The sequence below is a fragment of the Sprattus sprattus genome (genome assembly GCF_963457725.1).
Source record: "Sprattus sprattus genome assembly, chromosome: 20".
NCBI lineage: Eukaryota > Metazoa > Chordata > Actinopteri > Clupeiformes > Clupeidae > Sprattus > Sprattus sprattus.
Window position 1 is genome coordinate 21,562,401 of NC_137918.1, and position 17,769 is coordinate 21,580,169.

At 43.2% G+C, this 17,769-nt stretch overlaps 2 protein-coding genes across 2 annotated transcripts in view; one reads left to right on the forward strand and one right to left on the reverse strand.

The window, feature by feature from the left end:
* Positions 1 to 4,937: 4,937 nt before the first annotated feature.
* Positions 4,938 to 5,841, reverse strand: dctpp1 (dCTP pyrophosphatase 1). Its single transcript, XM_080858793.1, has one exon. It carries the CDS (start codon positions 5,776 to 5,778, stop codon positions 5,248 to 5,250), a length of 531 nt encoding a protein of 176 aa, XP_080714919.1. The 5' UTR covers positions 5,779 to 5,841; the 3' UTR covers positions 4,938 to 5,247.
* A 211-nt stretch (positions 5,842 to 6,052) lies between these two features.
* gatb (glutamyl-tRNA(Gln) amidotransferase, subunit B) overlaps positions 6,053 to 17,769 on the forward strand; it is a gene marked incomplete at its 5' end in the record, with an annotated part of 14,524 nt that continues 2,807 nt past the window's right edge. Inside the window, 10 exons of the mRNA XM_080859513.1 lie at positions 6,053 to 6,210; positions 7,283 to 7,436; positions 7,580 to 7,693; positions 10,416 to 10,614; positions 11,395 to 11,517; positions 13,246 to 13,359; positions 14,978 to 15,062; positions 16,007 to 16,051; positions 16,494 to 16,683; positions 17,268 to 17,401. Of these exons, the coding sequence (XP_080715639.1) occupies positions 6,053 to 6,210; positions 7,283 to 7,436; positions 7,580 to 7,693; positions 10,416 to 10,614; positions 11,395 to 11,517; positions 13,246 to 13,359; positions 14,978 to 15,062; positions 16,007 to 16,051; positions 16,494 to 16,683; positions 17,268 to 17,401 (1,316 nt within the window). The remainder of the gene's footprint in view (positions 6,211 to 7,282; positions 7,437 to 7,579; positions 7,694 to 10,415; positions 10,615 to 11,394; positions 11,518 to 13,245; positions 13,360 to 14,977; positions 15,063 to 16,006; positions 16,052 to 16,493; positions 16,684 to 17,267; positions 17,402 to 17,769) is intronic.

Here is a 17,769-nt window from a genome sequence, read left to right on the forward strand (position 1 = left end):
TGCTCTCTCCTCTTATCCTTGACTGCACGTCACGTCACTAAGCACAAGCAGTCTGTTTGTGTACTTCTTGTTTTGGGTTGAACAGTAGCACTGAATTATCTTTAATGAATTAATCTTTCTTCCTGTCGAACTCTTGAACTTCCCTTGAGGTCACAAACAACACATATAGAGTGTGAACTCTTTTCTCAAGGGAAGTTCAAGAGTTCAAAAGGAAGAAAGATCTTTGTTTGTAATTAGCTCTTTTTAAAGTTAGTCTTCATACACCAGGGCTCTCAAGTTTTGAAGCCAGACAAGAGCAACATATCCCCGACCACAGAGGCTGATTTCAGAGTGTGTGTGTCTACGCCACCTCTGCCATAGAGTCACTTTCACTTCACTTCATTCCACTCGCCCCGCCCCTGCCGTTTGCCCACAGACCAGCCCCCCCCCCCCCATAAAGGTACATTACTGAGCAGTATTTTGTCCATGTATGGATGAATGTCTTATATATGCCAAAGTCATATAATTTAATGTATTAACTAGGAAAAATGGTATTCTTGAACATTGTAGGCATTTAAATGAACCTTGACCTCTTGTACACTCGTCTCTGCAGTCAATGGCAAGTAAAGGTTTTTGACTGTGCTGGTTGACTTCAGTGTCTGCTGTTTGGCCTGATGCCCCTTACTGCCTATGTGCCTTGTCACATCCCGCACACACCTTGATGGGCACAGGAGTTCTCTTGGCTGCAAATAGAGCACCAGTATACTCATTTGTTTTTTACCTGACATCATTGAAAGACAGATGCAATGATTAATAGCATGGCATCCATGCAGGGGCGTAGCAAGCTTTTCAAAAGTGAGGGGGATGGATGTGATTTGTTTATTAACAATAGAAACGATGGATACAATGACAGAGGTGTACAACATGTATAACATACAAGATATAAAAAGCGTCCCATTTAAATGAGTGATACTGACATCATTGAAAGACAGATGCATTGATTAATGCACCTATGGCCAGGATATTTATAACATGCTATGCCTAATGAGTTTGCGATTCACAACTTCACCAGGCGTGAAGAAGCCTCGGAATCTGAATGTAATGTTCAAGCAAACACATTTACAAAAAATTATAATCATTGAATATTAAGGTCTGCCTAATATTCGTTCTAATTATAGGCTATATATATTTTTAATAGGCCTAATCGAATGTATTATAGCCTATTAACGAAGTTCGGAGTCAAAGCTATAGGCTACTGAAAAGGCAGGCTGTCGCCTAAAACTGTGTTGGCTACAAACACTCATTAAAAACTGATGCTAATTATCTTGGAAAATTCTCTAACTGCAGTCAAGTTGTCATTGCTTGTATCAAACCATTGTGAATTTGTCGTAACATTAAAACAGGAGACGATTTAGTCCCGCGCAATGCCAGGATGCTTTATTGGATGCATTGGTTGCTGGATAAAATTTTACCCAGATAGAACAGATACAAAAGATCTGATTGGCTTTTGTGTAGCCCATTTCTTTTTTTGGATTGGCTGATAAGTGGCAACTCACGTCAGAACTCCAGGGGATTCGGGGAGACGTGCTGCTGGATTCCTCCATGGTGAGGGCAGCGCGGCCAGGCCATGTTTGCGCGCTGCGGCACATTAAATAGCCTAGAGTTTTTTCAGCGTGAGAAATACGATGTGTGGCGGGAGTGCGTGATTAAAAACCGAAATGAGTGACACTTGAGAGCCCTGCAGATGACCTGCACGGACTGTCATGCCAACTTGTTGGGAAAGTCAATCCTGAAAAATGCTGTCTGAAAGGTGTCTAGTGTAGCGATTTAGTTGCAGATTCTGTTCTATTTTTCTCAATGATGGTCAAATATTAGTTGTAAAAGATGCACTTTTTCGATAGTTTAGATTTATTTTCAGTATTTCAAAGTGAAGTAGCTGTGGGAGCAGAACAACAGTAGCCTAAGCGTCTAGCAGCGATTATCATAGACAAAACCACGCAGATCATAAACCCTTGAAAACGAAACGAAATCGGTGGAGAAATGTAAACGCTGACGTGCTTTTTATCCAGAAAAACCGCAGGTCCATCGTTTACCAGCGTTTGTTAGCGTTCTTATTTTTATATGTGGCCATATAAGAAAATGTTTTTTTTCATCATTAAGGCGTTAACATATAAACAAACATTAAAAATAAAGTTTTTTACAACACTTGATGTATCTTCTGTAGGTACATTAAAGAACCACTCATAAGCACTGGACTAAATGCCACCACATGCACTTTGTTTTAATCTTAAGATTCAATTGAAACGTTCAGTACAATGTAGGTCTATACTGGACACTATTGCTTAGGCCAATAGCTTATTGAGGCAGTATTGTTTTTGCAACTTAAGTGTTCATAAGGGTCAATAAATAAATTATCATACTGTATAGCCTATGTTTGTGGACACATTTAGCCACTGCTGAAATGTCCTCTTTTTCACCCTATGTATACAGGTGCATCTCAATATATTAGAATATCATCGAAAAGTTGATTTATTTCAGTAATTCTATTCAAAAAGTGAAACTCATATTTTATATAGATTCATTTCACACAGACTGATATATTTCAAGTGATTATTTCTTTTAAATTTGATGATTATAACTTACAGCTTATGAAAACCCAAAATTCAGTATCTCAGAAAATTAGAATATTACTGTAGACCGATAGAAAAAAGGATTTTTAACACAGAAATGTTGGACTACTGAAAAGTATGAACATGTACAGCACTCAATACTTGGTTGGGGCTCCTTTTGCATGAATTGCTGCAGCAATGCGGCGTGGCATGAAGGCAATCAGTCTGTGGCACTGCTGAGGTGTTATGGAAGACCAGGTTGCTCTGATAGTGGCCTTCAGCTCTTCTGTGTGTTTGGGTCTGTTGTCTCGCATCTTCCTTTTCACAATACCCTATAGAATCTCTATGGGTTTTAGGTCAGGCGAGTTTGCTGGCCAATCAAGCACAGGGATACCATGGTCCTTAAACCAGGTACTGGTACCTTTGGAAGTGTGTGCAGGTGCCAAGTCCTGATGGAAAATGAAATCTGCATATCCATAAAGCTGGTCAGCAGAGAGAAGCACAAAGTGCTCTAGAACTTTCTGGTAGATGGCTGCGCTGACCTTGGACCACACAGTGGACTAACACCAGCAGATGACATGGCACCCCAAACCATCACTGACTGTGGACACTTTACACTGGACCTCAAGCAACTTGGATTCTGTTCCTCTCCTCTCTTCCTCCAGACTCCGGGACCTTGATTTCCAAATTAAATGCAAAATTTACTTTCATCTGAAAAGAGAACTTTGGACCACTGAGCAACAGTGCAGTCCTTTTTGTCTTTAGCCCAGGTGAGACGCCTCTGACGTTGTCTCTGGTTCAAGAGTGGCTTGACACAGGAATGCGACAGTTGAAGTCCATGTTCTGGATACGTCTGTGCGTGTAGGCTCTTGAAGCACTGACTCCAGCTGCAGTCCACTCCTTGTGAATCTCCCTTGAATGGGCTTTGTTTCACAATCCTCTCAAAGATGTCGTTATCCCTGTTGCTTGTGCACCTTTTTATACCAATTTTTTTCCTTCCATTCAACTTCCCATTAATGTGCTTGGATACAGCATTCTGTGAACAGCATGCTTCTTTAGCAATGACCTTTTGTGTCTTACCCTTCTTGTGCAGGGTGTCAATGATCGTCTTCTGGACAACTGTCAAGTCAGCAGTCTTCCCCATGATTGTGTAGCCTACTGAACTAGAGACCATTAAAAGGCTCAGGAAGCCTTTGCCGTTGTTTTGAGTTAATTAGCTGATTAGAGTGTGACACCATTGGTCATCAATATGTAACTTTTTCACAATATTCTAATTTTCTGAGATACTGAATTTTGGGTTTTCATTAGCTGGCAGTTATAATAATGAAAATTAAAAGAAATAAACACTTTAAATAGATCAGTCTGTGTGTAAACAATCTATATAATATATGAGTTTCACTTTTTGAATAGAATTACTGAAATAAATCAACTTTTCGATGATATTCTAATTTATTGAGATGCACCTGTAATATACCGTGATATATAGGCTACCGTAACCGTGATTTAAATTACAAATACCGCGATAGAAGATTTGGGCCATATCACCCACCCCTACCTGGGACCAGATAAGGAACAGCAGAAGAGAACTTAATTTCCCTAACATGCTAAAAGGCAGAAAGTACAGTTTCCTATTCCACTAAAAAAAGGAAACACAATCTGGGTCTTGCTGGCATAATCAGATAATGACAATTGCCCTTTTTGGATGTGTTGGATTTTTACAATTTAGGTAAATTACTGGAATACCAGTTTAAATACACTGATGTGTATACATGTTAACATGTTCTCCCTATGTGTATTGTTTTTGTTTTTATTGTGATTCATGTTTGTTTGTAAGTGTAAGCTACTGGATGACCTTAATTTCCCTCGGGATCAATAAAGTATCCATCTATCTATCTATCTATGTGGTCAACCAATGTGTCAACTGATGTGGTACTTGTGCAAGTTCCAAACATCACTTTAAAGAGGTCAAAATGACAGTGGTATTGAACTATGCAATGTACAATATCTGGGAAATACACCAGCAGATGAATACAGGACAGGACGTGTTTTTTTTTTTTTTTTTAAACCTTTAAAGTCTACTATTAAGAGCAAGGCAATGCAGGGTACAATACACAGGACCGTATGACATGCAGACTTCCACCTCAGTTAGAGTTGCAGTTTTCTATGGTAAACAAAGAAACCACTCAACCAAAGATAACAGTTTGTTTTGTACTGCCATCATGCAAACCCTACAAAACACTGCAAACTGTAAAATACAAAGGGTAATTAATTAAAGCATTATAAACGGTAAATTGCATAGGGCAGTGATTGAACTGAAGCCACACAAAGTTACAGGTTCCAGAAAGTGTGGAGCTTAGGCCTCCTTTCCTTTACAATGCCAATAACGTGTCACTGTGGAATTTACACAATTAACAGCAGATTAATATCAACAGATAATCACTGCTTCCTTGGTTAAAGTTAAACTAAAGTTAACGTAAAACAGTGTAATGGACTTTACACTAAGTATAAGGTAAAAGTGCGTTTTATCCGCGCAAAAATAAAATATTCAAAAAGCATCTCTGCCAGATTCTTTTTGCATACCATCTGTGTAAAATCTTTGGGTACAGTCCGAGTTTTCTTTGCAACCCAATGGGGAAAGTTGGAAGACCACCGAAAAGTATTACTCTTTATATTCAGTGTATTTCTTGGCTGACCCATGGACTTTGCTAGCTGGATATTTCAGTCGATTTAGAGCCATTTTACGAAGGACAGCTTGAGGCAAGTCAACGTTGCATTTCTCAGCAAGCTCTACCAAGTAGATCAAGACATCGCTCAGTTCTTGAGCCAGGTGTTCTCTTTCCGACTCTGTCCAGTCCGGCAGTCCCTCGGCAACTTCCCCACGCCATTGGAAGAGTTCGGACACCTCTCCTACTTCGCCGACCATCGCCAAGAGGAGGTTTCGGGGCTGGTGAAACTGGTTCCAGTTGCGCTCGTCTGTGAATTCTGCCTGCATCCGTCGTATGTCCTCGAGAGTGGGTTCGGCAGTAAAAGTACATCTCTTGTATTCCTGGACACCATTCACAGGTGAGTCGGAACGGGTGGTTCCATTTGCCACAGATTTGTGCTCCTGGGTTCTGAGAGTTTCGCCGTTCAAAGGAGAAATCGGCGCATCGTTTCTCAATTCAAACTTCTCTTGTCTGTGATCTCCCATATTCTGTCAGGCAAATACGATGCTTTCGATGAATTTGAAGGGCAATATAACTTCACCGCTACAGACACGTGTAAAATTCCCGCCACAAGTCCCTCACTACTTCCCAAAACAGGAACTTATACGCGATGACGTCAAACTCACCGGAAATGTATCTCTAAAACTGAACCCATGCCAATGATGCATTGTGGGACTAGTATGTTGTCGAGAGTTTTGTGTCGTGGTATGAACACATACAGAAACTACAACTCCCATGAATTTCTAGAAATCCGTAATCATGGCGGCCGCCTCAGCAGGGTTGGGTAGCATGATATACAATTGCAACAAACAAAAACATGTTTCTGTAACTTCAAATATAGTGTATCTTGTTTTAAAAAGAAGAATTAGCACGTGTGTTTGTCGTCCTCAAAGTAAGCTACAAACTAAAAAGAAGAGGTAAGGCACAATGACATTGCTGCTCACCCTAAAGTTGCTATGTCAAAGTCAATGTAGTCAGAATGCTAACGTGTCTTGTATTTCTTTGAGAAAATGACATAATGACGCGATAGATTGGAGAATAATAGAAATAACTCAAGGGACATTAAGGCAGTTGCGTCAGGGTTAAGCCTGGTTGCAACCGATTGTAATGCGTGTTACAATTGTCATCAGCCAACCTCCTATATTTGATCAGGTATTAAATCATGATCACAACCACCCATTTACTTGTGTTCCTGTCGAAACGCATCTATAGTGCAGTCTAAATCTTGCCCAAAACTTAAAAGTTACACATTTGCCTCAGGAAACGAGCTAGCTGCAATTTTGAACGTAGCATACTGATGCTATCCTGTTGACTGTGAGTTTCATTACATTATGTTTGACACGAATTGAGAAATGTGTTACAAACTGTTCCTGGGCTCCCCTATAGCCACTGAACAGAATAGCGAGCGATTAGTTTGTATTAGAGTGGTCGTTTCAGATTTTGAGGGAAAATGTGATTGCACTTGTGGGGGAATTACTGAGGTCTGAAATATTGGGTGTACTCTCTTTTTACTTTTCTGCTGGACTGCCCCCATATCACTCACATAGGTGGCATTTACATTTTAAAAGTGTATGTTGTTAGACAAAGTTAAGGACTCACTGCAGTTTAATAATGTCAATCATTTAATTTGATTATTGAGAAATATAGAGCAACATCCATTTTGAAAGTGTACGCAACAGGTCATACATAACTAGAAACTGGGTTTGTTACCAGTACACACAAACAGGAGCATGCTACAGGCTATTTAATTGTCAGAGTGAGTAACACCATATACAGATACTAAAAGTTGACTATAAAATACCAGATTGAAATACACATAGTCGTCGCTTGTGTCATTATCATAGCGATGGATGTTGAATAGCTGTATTAAAATAATAATGATAATAATACCAGATAATACGCCCAGATTGCTGTATAAATAGTTAGTGGGTAAACCAGTAAAAAATCAGATTCAGCAGAAGCTACCCGCTGTGCTTCTTTCCACTTCAGTGTTCCTCAAGGGATGGTGGGAGTCATTGGCCTGGAGATCCATGCCCAGATCAACTCCTTGACGAAGCTCTTCTCTGGTTCACAAGTCAAGTTCCTAGCACCACCTAATTCACTCGTCTCATTCTTCGATGCATCCCTTCCGGGCACATTACCAGTGAGTATCAAAGTAGAAAAGAGTGGAAAAGTTGCTTTGTTTTGTGTTCACTTGCACTTTGACACATTCACAGAGCCCACAGGAATCAATCAGCAACGTATACAAAAAAAAAACAATGAAATCCTTGCTGGCCTTTTCCTCAGGTGCTGAATAAAAGATGTGTAGAGGCTGCAGTGATGACAGGCCTGGCCCTCAACTGCTCCATCAACAGGAAGTCACTGTTCGACAGGAAACACTACTTTTACGCCGACATGCCTGTGAGTCCACCCTGCCTTTCTTCTAAGTCTTGTCATTTGTCTGAAAAGACTCAAGTGGTTGTCATTTAGCCAAAAACTCACTGCGCTTGAAAAGTGAATCACTCTTTTTTTCTGTTATGACAACAGAAATACACACCTATGATCCGTGTTTGTTACCAATACACACAAACATGTTCTATCTTGAAAAGCTCTTAAGGGATAAACGAAAGGCTGTCTGTGCAACAAGACAAGGGTCACCACAAAGGTTTAGGGCATTGGGAATTGTTGGTGTGCTGATTGATCCAGGAGCATCACATTTAAGATACGATTAGGAACTGTAGCGGTGAACAATAGAGTTGTTCATTTCAGGTAATGCAAAAAGGTTGTTTGGATAATATGTCCAGAAGAACTCGCATATCACATGAATTTGCAGTACTTAGTACTTAGTTATTGAAATGTTATTTAAAATAACATCATACAGTTTACTTTATACAAGCTTGTTGATTGTGGCTTTTTCCTTGGTGGAAGGCGGAAAGCTTTTGATTTTCTAAAACCCTGGCAATGTGTTTTGAAACAACTGATCTGGAAGAAGTTCAGTTCCTGTGCTGCAGCTTGGAGACAGTGCCCTTTTTCCAAGCCAGCGAGACAAAGTGGTTGCCTGCTTATCAAAGCACCAGTGGTGTAATCCCTCTCAGCAAAGGTAGATTTCTTCTGACTCAGATGCATCCTTGTGAAATCCCAGCTGGGAGAGGATGGATTACCTGCTATTCTGTGTGCTTCCCTGCTGTTGATTTAGTGTTCTTGCCATGGATTGCATCACCTCTTCATGCTGGGAGCTGGCTTTGGGTAGGAGCAGCCTAGCTGCGCTCAGAATATACACCCACAACTCCATTCAAGGAGCCTATTGAGAGGTGTAGCATATGTTATACACTTATCCACGTGTGTACATAAGCCTGCTTTGTGTTTGAAAGCCTATTTTTGTGTGGCAAGTGGTGGTGCCTACATGAACACGTTTGATCCATTTCTGTCTAATGTGCCATTCCACATCCATTTCTGTCTGTTTTGCAAAAAAAGGCAAACTGCACAGATTTATTAAATCACAGGGACTCTAGTATGGGTGTCTGCTTCACTGATATGTTCCATCAGTCCCGATTTCATTTAGCTAAACAAACTGTTGTGCACTGGATGATTTATGCAGTTGCCTGACTGACATTTTAGGCTGAAATTAGAATGGCTCCTACGTGTAAAGTGGTAACAACTCGGCCTAATAATGTGCTTCAACAATTCTGTGCTAATCCAACACTGTTCTGGAGGCATGCAATTACACATTTTCTTGAAGAAAAAGATTTTCTGGCAAATAGACGTGGCCTGGAAGTGTAATTACAGGAGAAGAAGTGAAACATTCAGATGAGTCTGTCAGGAGGGATTTAGGCTTAGGAAGCCTAGACGAATCAGATCCTCAGGCCAGTGACTTTAAGTGATTGGATTCTGGATGAGAGTTTTATATATATAATAATATAGAATATATATATATGGACACATTTTTAAAGATTATAATATATATCCTCCGATGCAGGGGTTGAATGGTTGGGACTATTTTTGTTCTTGTCAAAGTCACAAAATGATGTCAAACATAGCTAATGGACAGGTAACTACATGTAATTTGCAGAAAATGTTGGCCCCATTTATCAACTCTCTCTCTTTCTCTCTCTCTCTCCCTCTCTCCCTCTCTCTCTCTCTCTCTCTCTCTCTCTCTCTCTCTCTCCCTCTTGAGTACCAACTCTTAAACACTTGCTACAAGCCATCTGTTTGACCTTAGGTATCCTCTCACAACATGAGAATAAAAGTAAATTTACACACGATTGATGCAAATAGACCTCATTTGGTTACTTATTAATTCCTTCTTTGGTATGCCAAATAAACATGACTCATGTCGTGTGCTGCGCTGTTGCCATGACAACTGGGTAAAGCTGTAGCCGCACCTGATGAGGGCCCTCAGATCACTGGAGGAATGAGATGAAATATTTATCAGTGGGCAGCTGCCTTGTTTAACACGCAGCGGCCGATGAACCATTGGCAATCAGCCAGTGGTTTATTAATTACAGAACAGCCCCACTATGCTCTCCCCTCTGCTCTCACACCTAATTGATTCTCTTATGGTCTGTCATTTTTCATTTGATGGTTTTTGTTATCCTTTTTTGACATACAAACTGATGTTAATGTCACAGTATTTACTATTGTTTTTCCACAAACAGGCGAGACAGATTCGTCAGATCTGTCTAAAAGGAATTCTTCTAGTTCATCTTTCTTAGTGACGAGAAGCTTGTAATGGACCCACAGTCCAGTAGGCCTACTCTACCAGGCCTGTGTCCATTGATCTCTCACACACAGCCAGATTATACTCTACCAGGCCTGGGCCCATTGATCTCTCACACACAGCCAGATTATACTCGACCAGGCCTGTGCCCATTGATCTCTCACACACAGCCAGATTATACTCGACCAGGCCTGTGCCCATTGATCTCTCACACACAGCCAGATTATTGGAAACCTTTCCAAAATGTCTTGCCCCATATATGCATCTGTGTTATGTTGCAGTTCACCTCTGAAATATCCTTTAGTCGTCATTTGTCGTGTCTATCATGTCAAAACTCTCTCAAAATTCTCAAACTCTGTCAAATTCTCAAACTCTGTAAAAATGTCTCCCACAGCTATTGATGTCGTCATGCCTCTGTTTCCTCAGGCAGGCTACCAGATCACGCAGCAGAGGCTGCCCATTGCAGTGGACGGCACGCTGACCTACAGCTACCTGGGCGGCCCCAAGAGGAACCAGATGATCACCAAGAGCGTCCACATCAAGCAGATCCAGCTGGAGCAGGACAGTGGCAAGAGCCTCCACGACGAGCAGCGCAACCAGACCCTCATCGACCTCAACAGGGCAGGTGAGGCAGCACGGGGTGGGATGGCAGTGCGAGGGAATAGGATCTGGGTTTGAGTGTCTGGAGGGATGTTAGTACCATTCTGTGGGTGTGCAAGAGAATAGGATCTGTGTTTGAGTGTCTGGAGGGATGTTAGTACCCTACTGGGGGTGTGCAAGAGAAAAGGATCTGGGTTTGGGTGTCTGGAGGGATGTTAGTACCCTACTGGGGGTGTGCAAGAGAATAGGATCTGGGTTTGCGTGTCTGGAGGGATGTTAGTACCCTACTGGGGGTGTGCAAGGGAAAAGGATCTGGGTTTGAGTGTCTGGAGGGATGTTAGTACCCTACTGGGGGTGTGCAAGAGAATAGGATCTGTGTTTGAGTGTCTGGAGGGATGTTAGTACCCTTCTGGGGGTGTGCAAGAGAATAGGATCTGGGTTTGAGTGTCTGGAGGGATGTTAGTACCCTTCTGGGGGTGTGCAAGAGAGTGGGATCTGTTCTTCATGCATGTGTATGCAGGCCTTTTCCTTGAGGTAAGGAGGTGTTTAAGTACTCAGCGCGTAAAGTAATGTTTGAGCCCTTGTTTTTGTGTGTGTGTGTGTGTGTGTGTGTGTGTGTGTGTGTGTCTGTGTCTCTCTGTGTGTGTGTGTGTGTGTGTGTGTGTGTGTCTCTCTGTGTGTGTGTGTGTGTGTGTGTGTGTGTGTGTGTGTGTGTGTGTGTGTGTGTGTGTGTGTGTCTGTGTCTGTGTCTGTGTCTGTGTCTGTGTCTGTGTGTGTGTGTGTGTGTGTGTGTGTGTGTGTGTAGGAGTTGCTCTGATGGAGCTGGTGATGGAGCCAGAGATGAGTTGTGGGGAGGAGGCAGCAGCAGCAGTCAGAGAACTCCAGCTCATCCTGCAAACACTGGGAACGAGCAAGGGCAACATGGCAGGCAGGAGTCTTTTCTCTTTTTCTCTCCCCCTCTCTTTCCCTCCGCCTCTCTCTCCCTCTCTCTCTCAAGCAAGGGCAACATGGCAGGCATGAGTCTTTTCTCTTTTTCCACCTTCAATCTCTTTTTCTCTCCCCCTCTCTATCTCTCCCCCTCTCTATCTCTCCGCCTCTCTCTCACTCTCCCTCTCTCCCCCTCTCTTTCCCTCATTCTCTCAAGCAAGGGCAACATGGCAGGCAGGAGTCTTTTCTCTTTTTTCCACCTTCAATCTCTTTTTCTCTCCCCCTCTCTTTCTCTTTCTCTCTCTTTCTCTCCCCTTCTCTTTCTCTTTCCCTCTCTTTCTCTCCCCCTCTCCTTCTCTCCCCCTCTTTCTCTTTTCCTCTCTCTCTCTCTCCCCCCCATCTCTGTTCTTTTAGACACTCTTCAACTCTTGTTTCTGTGTTTCCCCTCATCCACAATGCCATTCATTTGCTCTCTCACTCTGTACATTTTCCTCATGTTCCTGTTCTTTAAATAGAATATGCTTCCAAACGACACAAAATCTCATCAGCACACACTTGTGTGTGTGTGTGTGTGTGTGTGTGTGTGTGTGTGTGTGTGTGTGTGTGTGTGTGTGTGTGTGTGTGTGTGTGTGTGTGTGTGTGTGTGTGTGTGTGTGTGTGTGTTCCACTCATTTCCACTACAAAAGGTTTCCTCCAGACTAAGTCTCCCTACCGTATATTTCTCTGTCTCCACCCATCCAAGCTTGACCTCCTCCTTTGGAAGTGCTCCATCTCCATCTGCATGCGATTCTAAACTGATGCAAATGTATTCTTCACATTCAAATGTATGCACAGTTACGCACTGAACAGCTCTCCAGTGTTTGCCACTCACAGTGCATGCCACTCGCATCGACTCCTTTAACGACATTAAGAGCTGATTCTGGATCAGCTGCTGATTACTCCTGTGCCTGCCTTCCTACAACACCACAACTAAAACACCCCAGTCAGTGGTGCCCTCAACACTCAACAATGAAATATAGAAATAATAATAAAACCTAAAAAAGACCTGAAGTCAGGACCTGTACACAGGAGGTGGTCAGCCTTGCCTCGTGGTTTTAGTGCTGGCCTTAGATACAGCACACCTGAGTTCACTGGGCAGATGCTCCTGTCTCCAAGAGCAGGTGTGTGTGTGTGTGTGTGTGTGTGTGTGTGCGTGCGCTGGGCAGATACTCCTGTCTCCAGGAGCACGTGTGTGTGTGCTGGGCAGGAGCAGGAGCCTAAAGGAGCAGCTGAACCGGAGGATGTTCAGGGCAATACTGACGAGGAGGAGAGAAGTTTTTCTCACTGTTCTGTCTCCCTCCCGGAGTTCAGCCAATGGTGTCACCTGCAAGCTCTCCACACAGTTCAATTTAGTAGGGATAGCTGGGATTCTGCAGTGGCTGTGTTTGATTGATTGAACATGTTTATGTCTGTTTATGTTGAGGATGAACTGAACAAACACAGCTAGCTGTGCTTATTGGCTAATATTTGCCAACATGTCCTCCTATTTGACATATAAATGAGCTTTTGTCTGAGAGACTGTCCGGTTTACTGATAAAATTGTGCAAATATACCATGGGCTGTCTGGGCCATTTTCACCAAAGAATGTACAGCTGCTGTCACTGGACAGCTCAGGTAGTTGTTTGCCATTTCATAGCTCTAGTTAGGGGTGATGTCTGACCCCCTTCTGCCCGTCTGTCTCACCCCACAGAGGGCCAGCTGAGGGTGGATGCCAACGTGTCCGTGCACGTGCCTGGAGAGCCACTGGGCACCAGGGCGGAGGTGAAGAACATCAACAGCGCCCGTTTCCTGGCCAGGGCCATAGGTGAGAGCGCCCTCTAGTGGAGGAAAAAGGTGGTGTATGGGAAATAATTATTGAAACTCCACACTTAGTTCAAGGGGGAAGTGCACTGAAGAGTGAAGTGCTGGAGTTTTAATATACTTTTTTTTTTTTCCGCATACACACAATCAGTCAGTACACACACACACACCCACATACTCTCAGGATCTAGAGGAGTGTGTAGAGGTCCTCTCGTACATGTTGTGATTAGACTGCTGTTCTGTTCCCCATCCTTGTGAGTGGGTGTGCAGACAGCTGAGGGCTGCTGGCTGCTGTAATTATGCGTGTGCTGCCAGTCACACTGGGAGACACTGATAAGACTGACACACAATGAACCAAACCCCCCCTCCTCCTCCTCCCCTGTCTGTTACTGCCTCCGCTAATGTTCTGTCTGAGCCACACACTGGAGATAGGAAGAGCCTGCGGAGGTCTCCACACACACACACACACACACACACACAGAGACACACACAGACACACACACACACACACACAGACACACAGACACACACACACACTTGCCGCATGAATGCGCAAACATTCCTTATCCCTGAAGGTAAACTTGACTTTTGCTCTGACTGATGCTGCACTCAAAGAGGACAGCGGTTGCCAGAGTGCCGGGGCCCCCGTGAAGAGGAGCCTCGGAGAGACTGAGAGATCTCCTGCTGAGCAGCGCCAGTCAGAGGCACAAGCTGTCATCTCACCCTCTGCCCTAAAGACAACACACACACACACACACACACACACTCACACACACACACACACACACACACACACACACACACACACACACACACACACACACACACAGAGACTCAGATACACACACACACACAGAGACTCAGATACACACACACACACACACACACACACACAGAGACTCAGATACACACACACAGAAACTCAGATACACACACACTCACACACACACACACACACACACACACACACACACACGTACACACACACCATCAGCAAGTCAAGGCCTTTACCCCACAACAGCTACAGGAACACGATACACACTCAACGTGCCCTTCCATGCTTCTGATGAGCTCCCAGTGTGCAGACCTTCAGGGGGGCACATTTGGCAGAGCAGTTAGCTGGCTGAGATAACAAGTTTATGAAGTTATGGGGGTGCTGCTGTAATGCGTTTAAGGAAGTGAAATGTGTGCGTTTAGCACTTTTGCACTTTCTCTTCCTCTGAATAATTTAGTACTTTTGGCATCCAATTTGAATAATTCAGTTAACTTGGAAAGAAATGTGTTCTGGTGTTTTCCGCACACATGACGCGCTGTATCTGTGTCTGAACAAGGGGAATGTGTTTAGTGGTTGATGTGGGTGTGTGTGTGCTTGACTGACTTCAGATCAGCAAATCCCTGGTTTATAATAGACTTCTTTGGACAGTATGATTCTTGGGATTTAAGCAGAATTTCCATGTAATCTTGCAACACCTGGACATACATTTAAGGATAAGTCTGATTGAACAGACTCTAATCTGTGTTTTAACCTGTGCATTTTCTGTAAGTGTAAGTATGTGTCTACTGTGCTCAGTAGATTATGAGAGAGATTATGAGTGTAAGTGTGTGTCTACTGTGCTCCTTAGATTATGAGATCCAGCGTCAGATTGAGTTGCTTGAACAGGGTGGAGTTGTGCAGAATGAGACCCGATCTTGGGACCAGAAGACTGGGTAAGAGAGGCCCAGGGCAACACTGCATGCTCTAATAAGGTGCACATCCTTGAGGTATCATATGTGGCCCTTATGACACATCTTAATAATGATTATAATAATAATAATAATAATTCATTTTATTTTTAATGCACTTTTCATCTTATCATGTTATCACGCGCCACCCTTCATGCACATTAGTGTAGATGCCATACTTACCCCCGTTTGGTGTGGACAGCAGGTGTTGGCTCATGTAGGATTATGTAATTATCTAATTCACAAATTAACATTTTATTCGTTTGGTGATTTGCTGTAGCGGTGTATGTTGGGTAAGATGTATGGCCTGTTGCAGGAGAGAGTTGATAGGCAGCAGTAGCAGTAATGGCCTTTTCTGCCTTGCTGCCTTTTCTGCCTTGCTTTTCTATGAAGTGATGAATTGGGTCATTTGGACCAGATCGATTGTTCTGCAAGCGGCTAGTTGGCTTATAAGAAATGTGCACGTCGCCCACACACCCACACTGGCACAGCCCGTGCCCAGGCAGATGTGCCCACATATAACATTAACCTTGAGGAATGGTGCCATCGGACCCATGAAATGAGCTGCCTCTTGCCCAGCTGGGTCCAACGCACAGAAAAAAGATTTGTTGCTGGCTTTTAAATGCCTTTAATTGATAGGTTAGTGAAGATTGGGACAGGAAATGAGAGGGAGAAGAGGTGGGGAGTGGACTGGAGAAAAGACATCGGGCGGAATTCGAGCCCGTGTCCTCCATGGGCGTCAAGCCTGAATGTGGTCGAAGTTACTGTGTGAGCTACAGTGCACCCCCGTGCCCCTCTTTTTTGTGGACAAAGGATTTTCTGTCGGTGGTGAACTGATTACATAATTAAAAACTTATAATACAACAGAGGTGTGTTAGAACACAAGAAGTGTGTGCTGTCTTACTAAAAAACATGTTCTGGTCCCTCAGCACAACCGTTCCAATGAGAGACAAGGAGGACTTCCAGGACTACAGGTGAGTCCACTGAAGATTGTAAAGTGGTAACTGGTTTATGACCATGCCATGCATTACTCAGAAAACATGTGCTTGGTAGCACCGAGTTAAACATATTCATATACAGTACCAGTCAAAAGTTTGGACACACCTTCTCATTTCTTGAGAAGTTTTTTCTTTACTTTTATTATTTTCTACATGGTAGATAGCACTTTTTTTGTTTAGTACATCACTCCATATGTGTTATTTCGTAGTTTAAATGTCTTCAGTATTAATCTACAATTTAGAATAGTAAAAGTAAAAAGCTAACTTCTACAAAAAATATAAGGTGTGTCCAAACTTTTGTCTGGTACTGTATACACACATGTAGAGGACAAAGTTGTGTTATTTTGATTGAATAGATAAATAAATGAAGTCGTGACGGCTTCCTCTAACGGCTGCGTTCCTTCCTGTTGGGGTCAAGGTTCATGCCCGAGCCCAACCTGCCCCCTCTGAGGGTGTACGACAGTGCCAGCGTGCCCTCGGGGCTGGACCCGTCTCAGGTGGTGCTGGTGGACCAGCTGCAGTCCTGCCTGCCCGAGCTGCCCAGCGTGCGCAGGGAGAGGCTGGTGCAGACCTACGGCATCCTGCCCGAGCACAGCTTCACCCTGGTGGTGAGGACATGGCACATCTACTATGGGCAGCCATTTATTAAGAGGCACTTTCCATATTCTACTTTTTTCTCCATCTTTCTCTCTATCCCTCTCAGACTACGTTATCTCACACTCTCTCTTTCTTTCATTATCTCAGCATTGAATTTCTTGTAATCTGTAATATCTTAAGTTAAGCCTTCTCTTTATTCAGTGTGTATGATGGTGTAAGCAATGTCACCTGACTGTGCTGGAGCTCAGACATGTATTGCCAAGTTCTATTCTATATATATACTGTATATAAAACTATTCTCTTATTTAGCCATATAATTATGGCACCTGTGGGATCTCGCATACAAAGAGCTTGTAGATGGTATAAGCCTGAGCAGTTCCTGTGAACATCCAGTAGGTGGCGTAAAGAGTTGAAGGGTTTGCTTGAGCATTGTCCATCTAAGGCTTTTTGCAAAGTCAACTCTCCAATAGACCCGTTGTCTAGCCTTTGTCAGACTCCATTCCAACAGAGGCTGATGACAGAGTAGTGTTTGTTATAGGGCTACACACCATGCGGTATGGTGGCTCTATTTAACCGAGTTCTTACTGCTCCACAGCATGAAGACGGACTGCTGGACTACTTTGAGAGCGTGGTGAGCTCCACCAAAGCTGAGCCCAAGAAGGTGATTGGCTGGGTGATGAAGGAGCTGGTGGGGTCCCTGAACCAGCAGAGTCTCCAGGTCAGCCAGAGGTGAGAGACTCCCGGTGGTGAGAGGTCTGACCAGGAGTGATACTGTGGCGGTTTAGATCCTAGTCTAGTGGACATAGGCCTGTGCTGTGCATGTGAAGAACAGGGCATCTTCATGCATCTACTCTCTTGTTAAGTGTAACTTTTTTTTCCAGAGTGACCCATGTCTATCAGAGTGATATAAGAGTGTCATCATGTAAAACATTACAGCAGCAAAATCATACAGGCTAATCACATTTTTTATAAATCATATAGGCTACTCACATCTTTAATAATCATACAGGCTACTCACATCTTTTATAAATCATATAGGCTACTTAAATCTTTTATAAATCATATAGGCTTCTCACGCTTATGGTCCATCTTTTATA